The following is a 6920-nucleotide window of genomic DNA, read 5'->3' on the forward strand; positions in this document are numbered from 1 at the left end:
CGTTATCATCGCGATTTGCGAGCTCTTTGTCTGGTTTCGAAGGTGAAACGGGCGTGCATTACATTCGTCGCGTAAAATGAAGTGAATGGAGTGCTTAAGCGTCGAAAGATGTGAAATCGTAAGGATGTAACGCTTAATTTTCGTCAAAATCGACGAAATCATCGCGATACCAGCTGTTGTGCTTGTGTCGACAGTGAAACGTGCGTGCATTACATTCGGCGTGTAAAACGGACTGAAAAGAGCGCTTAAACGTTGAAATATCTCAAACGCGAAGGAAATGACGGTTAATTTTCGACAAAATCGACGAAATCCAGCTCTATTTGCGAGCTGTTGATCTTGTTACAACGGTGAAACTGGAGTGCATTGCATACCGCGCGTAAGTGGAGCGAATAGAGCGCATAAACATAGAATTTGCTCAAACGGGAAGGAAATAACGGTTAGTTTTCGACAATATCGACTCGTGGGCTGGTTTCGAAGATGAAACGGGCGTGCATTTCATTCGGAAACTAAAATGGAGTGAGAGGAGAGCTTATTCGTTGTAATATCTCAAACGGGAGGGAAATGACGGTTAATTTTCGACAATATCGACGAAATCATTGCGATTTGCGAGCTGTTGGGCTAGTGTCGAAGGAGAAGCGAGAGTGCATTACATTCGGCGCGTAAAATGGAAGAAAAGGCGCTCATAAAAGTCGAAATATCTCAAACGGGATGGAAACAACGCATAGTTCTCTTCAAAATAGACGAAATCATCTCTACTTGCGAGCTGTTGGGCTTGTGACGAAAGTGAAACGAGAGTGCATTAAATTCAGCCCTCACAATGTAGTGAAAAGAGCTCTTAAACGTCGAAATATGACAAACGCGAAGGAAATGACACTTAGTTTTCGTGAAAATCGACGAAATCATCGAGATTTGCTAGCTGTTGGGCTTCTTTCTACGCTGAAACGGTCGGGCATTTCATTAGCAGCGTAAAATGGAGTGAGAGGACTGCTCATTCGTTGAAAAATCTCAAACGGGAGGGAAATGACGGTTAATTTTCGACAATATCAACGAGATCATTGCGATTTGCGAGCTGTTGGGCTTGTGTCGACAGTGAAACTGGGGTGCATTGCATTCCGCGCGTTAGTGGAATGAATTGTGCTCTTAAACGTCGAAATATGACAAACGCGAAGGAAATGACACTTAGTTTTCGTCAAAATCGACGAAATCATTGCGATTTGCGAGCTGTTGGGCTAGTGTCGACGGAGAAGCGAGAGTGCATTACATTCGGCGCGTAAAATGGAAGAAAAGGCGCTCATAAAAGTCGAAATATCTCAAACGGGATGGAAACAACGCATAGTTCTCTTCAAAATAGACGAAATCATCTCTACTTGCGAGATGTTGGGCTTGTGACGAAAGTGAAACGAGAGTGCATTAAATTCAGCGCTCACAATGTAGTGAAAAGAGCTCTTAAACGTCGAAATATGACAAACGCGAAGGAAATGACACTTAATTTTCGTCAAAATCGACGAAATCATCGAGATTTGCTAGCTGTTGGGCTTCTTTCTACGCTGAAACGGTCGGGCATTTCATTAGCAGCGTAAAATGGAGTGAGAGGACTGCTCATTCGTTGAAAAATCTCAAACGGGAGGGAAATGACGGTTAATTTTCGACAATATCAACGAGATCATTGCGATTTGCGAGCTGTTGGGCTTGTGTCGACAGTGAAACTGGGGTGCATTGCATTCCGCGCGTTAGTGGAATGAATTGTGCTCTTAAACGTCGAAATATGACAAACGCGAAGGAAATGACACTTAGTTTTCGTCAAAATCGACGAAATCATTGCGATTTGCGAGCTGTTGGGCTAGTGTCGACGGAGAAGCGAGAGTGCATTACATTCGGCGCGTAAAATGGAAGAAAAGGCGCTCATAAAAGTCGAAATATCTCAAACGGGATGGAAACAACGCATAGTTCTCTTCAAAATAGACGAAATCATCTCTACTTGCGAGATGTTGGGCTTGTGACGAAAGTGAAACGAGAGTGCATTAAATTCAGCGCTCACAATGTAGTGAAAAGAGCTCTTAAACGTCGAAATATGACAAACGCGAAGGAAATGACACTTAATTTTCGTCAAAATCGACGAAATCATCGAGATTTGCTAGCTGTTGGGCTTCTTTCTACGCTGAAACGGTCGGGCATTTCATTAGCAGCGTAAAATGGAGTGAGAGGACTGCTCATTCGTTGAAAAATCTCAAACGGGAGGGAAATGATGGTTAATTTTCGACAATATCAACGAGATCATTGCGATTTGCGAGCTGTTGGGCTTGTGTCGACAGTGAAACTGGGGTGCATTGCATTCCGCGCGTTAGTGGAATGAATTGAGCTCTTAAACGTCGAAATATGACAAACGCGAAGGAAATGACACTTAGTTTTCGTCAAAATCGACGAAATCATCGCGATTTGCGAACTGTTGGGCTAGTGTCGACGGAGAAGCGAGAGTGCATTACATTCGGCGCGTAAAATGGAAGAAGAGGCGCTCATAAAAGTCGAAATATCTCAAACGGGATGGAAACAACGCATAGTTCTCTTCAAAATAGACGAAATCATCTCTACTTGCGAGATGTTGGGCTTGTGACGAAAGTGAAACGAGAGTGCATTAAATTCAGCGCTCACAATGTAGTGAAAAGAGCTCTTAAACGTCGAAATATGACAAACGCGAAGGAAATGACACTTAATTTTCGTCAAAATCGACGAAATCATCGAGATTTGCTAGCTGTTGGGCTTCTTTCTACGCTGAAACGGTCGGGCATTTCATTAGCAGCGTAAAATGGAGTGAGAGGACTGCTCATTCGTTGAAAAATCTCAAACGGGAGGGAAATGATGGTTAATTTTCGACAATATCAACGAGATCATTGCGATTTGCGAGCTGTTGGGCTTGTGTCGACAGTGAAACTGGGGTGCATTGCATTCCGCGCGTTAGTGGAATGAATTGAGCTCTTAAACGTCGAAATATGACAAACGCGAAGGAAATGACACTTAGTTTTCGTCAAAATCGACGAAATCATCGCGATTTGCGAACTGTTGGGCTTGTTTCGACGGTGAAAGTGTCGTGCATTTCATTCGGCGCGTGAAATGGAGCGTAGTGGGCGGATAAACGTCGAAATATCACAAACGGGGAAGAAATAACGCTTCGATTTCTTCAAAATCGACGAAATCATTGCTACTTGCGAGCTGTTGGGCTTGTTATAACGGTGACACTGGAGTGCATTGCATTCGGCGCGTAAAATGGAATGAAAAGAGCGCTGAAACATCGAAATGTCTCAAACGGCAAGGAAACAATGCTTAGTTTTCGTCGGAATAAACGAAATAACGCGATTTGCGAGCTGTTGGGCTTGTGTCGATGGTGAAACGGGCGGGCTTTACATTTGGTGCGTTAAATGGAGTGAAAAGAGCGCATAAACGTTGAAATATCTCAAACGCGAAGATAATGACGGGTAGTTTTCTTCAAAATCGACGAATTCATCGTGATTTGCTAGCTGTTGGACTTGTGTCGACGGTGAAACCTGCATGCATTAAATTCGGCGCGTGAAGTGGAGTGAAAAGAGTTCTTAAACGTCGAAATATCTCAAACGGAAAAGAAATGACGGTGAGTTTCCGTCATAATCGATGAAATAATCGCGATTTGCGAACAGTTAGGCTTGTTTTGACGGTAAAAGTGTCTTGCATTTCATTCGGAGCGTAAAATGGAGCGAGAGTAAATATCATCTCGGCTGTGTAAAACAATGGCTAATTCACGCGAAGAGTTGTTACGCGCCAAAAATTCTAACCCTAACCCGACATCAGAAGTGGGATCAGAACCGCTTATAGTGATACAAGAGCAGATGGCCCTTATGCACGAGTTAATTTAGACGATAGCGCTAAAACCGAGGGAGCAGGAACCGAGTGTAAAACCCGAAAAATTTTCGCTACCGCGTTTTAACCCCGAAATCGCGGGTGCCGACCCAGCTGCGTGGTGCGCGACTGTTAGTGTAATTATGGAAAAAAGACCTCTACAAGACGACGAGATATATCTCACTATAAGTCGTGCTCTAGAGGGTACAGCAGCACAGTGGCTTATCCATGTTCCGGTCAGTGGTTTTACTTGGATAAAATTTACGGGACATTTTCTTGCGCGTTATGGTGGCACGGAGACGGCAACCTCAGCGCTAATGAGGATGTTCAATGAACCACCACTGAAGGGCGAAACCACGGCGGCTTTTGGTAATCGTCTTCACTCCACTGTCTTTTGTCCACTGTCTGCATTAATGGTCTCACATTGGAGATAATTTTTCATGTCCTTGCTGATGATTACTTAAAATACGATATCATGATTGGTCGCGAGAATTTAAGCCAACGATTCGACGTAAATATCACGCAGAATAACCTCGTTATTTGTAAAACAAAGATAATTAACACCTGTGGTAAAGTTGCGGAAGATGCGGTCAACATTAACGAGATCAACACTGATGTAGTTGGTAACAATAAAGATCGATTAATCTCTGTTCTCGAAAAATTTAAAGAATCATTCTTTACGGGTTTCCCGCGTAATCGCGTAAGTAGGGGCCAGTTAGAAATACGGCTGATTGATCCCAACGTCGTCGCGCAAAGAAGCCCTTACAGGCTTAGCGAGGAAGAGCGAAGAATAGTACGTGAGAGAATAGCCGAATTAATTAATTTAATTAATTAATGCACCAGCCGTTTTCCAGAGAGCCATTTTCAAAGCCTTAGGCGACCTCGTGAACACCTGATATTCGTAATTTTGTCTCTAATACGTTTTTGTTTGATCGATTGTACACGTATAATATTTCTTAAGTCATCTACAATTAGTAGATTCAATTTCAATGTCTTTTTCTTTTAAATAGGTTTAAAGGCGCAATAAATTACAATTAAAATGGATACAATGATTCCTACAATCAACTTCCGATATTTCATGGAACATGATGCAGAATCTACAGAAGATGAAGAATTACTGCCGGTTCCTTCAACATTGTCAGATGATTCAAATCCGTCGGTTCATTCAATATCGGCGGTTGAGTTAGCCGTACCTTCAACATCCATGGTACTTCCTGAAATTATGGTTGATATACCATCCCCTGTACCTTCAGCAAGGGTGATTGATTTAACATCACCGATACCGTCGATGTCGACAATGCCACCGATATTCTCGATAGAAATGCCGCCGGTTCCATCCACATCGCGTGACGTTCAAGAATATTATGATGATTTTCGTTTTGAAGCAGCAAGGCGTTCAAGTTTTCGAAATTGGCCTGTGTCTTTCATTGACCCTGTCAGTCTTGCAGCTGCAGAATTCTATTATACTAGAAACTTTGATGTCGTTAGATGCTTTGAATGTCAATTGGTGGCAAGTCAGTGGTCAGTGGTTGATATTCCCATGCAAATTCATGAGATGCGTTCTCCAGAGTGCAGATTTATCCGCAATGAACATTGTAATAATGTACCAATCGGAGCAGATCCTGCTAAAGTTCGACGGACAAAACGAAAAAATAGAAATATATCTTGTCCTTATGGTTTACAATATCAGAAGGCATTTGATTTTAATGACCATCGATTTTTAAGATATTCAAGAAACCCGACGGCATATGAACTTAGCCGTTTGGGACTAAAAAGAGTTAAGAAGCTACGAATCCAGATTAAATTCGTTCACAACATGGCCTACATATATGACACAGACAATTGAAGAATTAGCCCATGCAGGCTTCTACTAGACCGGAATAAATGATTGCACTACATGTTACCATTGTGGAATTGGTATAGGAAGTTGGAGAGCAGAAGATGATCCATGGGAACAGCACGCAATTTCGTCTCCCAGCTGTTGTTATTTATTAACAGTACGAGGCTGGGAATATGTTAATAAAGTAACAGGCCAGGAGTTATATGAAACTGCTGAAGCTGCAAGTATAAAAACTTATACCCTGAACAATATATATAACATTGTGTATAATGAATAATTGCAATACATACTTATGTACAGTATATTTATTTCAGGCAGCAATACAAATTGCAAATGGGAATCCTGAGAGATCCACTAGTGAAAATGATACTAATGAAATGACTCTCGTTGGGAAAATTGGTAAGTGATAAAAATGAAAACACATATTCGTTAATTTGTATGAAATCCGTATACATATAATAAATTCCATTATATATTACATTTAAATACACTGATTACTATTTTAGCTGCTCTGGAGCAAGAAAATCGACAACCAGTCGCCGAACGTAACCGCGGTCACGGGTTTGTATAACAAAGGTATTGCATAATTCTATAGCTGTCCTTAAAAGAAATATTTGTGACGGCACGCGACAGTAAACATTCCAACGGTTTCTGTCCCGTGGCTCGCCACACGCAGACCCTATTCTTCGAGTAAGATGATTGCCAGATGTCGATGCGTCTTCGCAGTACATGTTAGGCTAGCCTGAGGGCCTGATATAAATCTTAAGATTTAGTTGGCTAAAGTCGTTCAGACGGACAAACAGTCTTTGTTCCAGCTACGGGAAGTTAGGAGAGACCTATTTTTCAACGAACGGCGTCTCCCACTAGCAACTTTCCCTCGAGGGCGGCTAGCATCTTTTACTAACCACCGATATGGAGATTGACCAATTAGCAGCAACGCCAATTTCCCTCACCTACTAAACGAAGGCTATCCTCGACGAATCCAAGGATCTCTTAGACACACCCCATCATAGTTTTCCTCTGCAGCATCATCGCGACGGAAAGTCATTCTCTCGTGAGGCAGTATTAGCGAATAACTTAGTGTCTGTACGCTCGGTGGATATTCTACGTTTCAACAAAGAGTCCGACTTAGATTTTGCGAGCATATTCATCAATCATCCCGTTGACCGCGGATTCGTTATTGAACCTAGGATCATTGTCATTAGTTTCTCGA

The 6920-nt window shown here is 42.2% G+C and overlaps 1 protein-coding gene across 1 annotated transcript; it reads left to right on the top strand.

The window, feature by feature from the left end:
• Positions 1-4906: 4906 nt before the first annotated feature.
• Positions 4907-6114, top strand: LOC138189371 (baculoviral IAP repeat-containing protein 3-like). The gene is made up of 4 exons (XM_069131435.1): positions 4907-5049; positions 5125-5627; positions 5791-5931; positions 6008-6114. Exons 1-4 carry the CDS (start codon positions 4907-4909, stop codon positions 6112-6114), a joined length of 894 nt encoding a protein of 297 aa, XP_068987536.1.
• Positions 6115-6920: the final 806 nt, after the last annotated feature.

Source organism: Bombus flavifrons, unplaced genomic scaffold (assembly GCF_040668555.2).
Source record: "Bombus flavifrons isolate JBK064 unplaced genomic scaffold, iyBomFlav1_principal scaffold0028, whole genome shotgun sequence".
Taxonomy (NCBI): Eukaryota; Metazoa; Arthropoda; class Insecta; order Hymenoptera; family Apidae; genus Bombus; species Bombus flavifrons.

Coding starts and splice junctions, on each gene's coding strand:
- LOC138189371 (XM_069131435.1), top strand. CDS start 4,907: ATGGATACAATGATTCCTACAATCAACTTCCGATATTTCATGGAACAT. Junction 5,628..5,790: donor GACGGCATATGAACTTAGCC/GTTTGGGACTAA, acceptor GAATTGGTATAG/GAAGTTGGAGAGCAGAAGAT. Junction 5,932..6,007: donor TGAAACTGCTGAAGCTGCAA/GTATAAAAACTT, acceptor ACTTATGTACAG/TATATTTATTTCAGGCAGCA.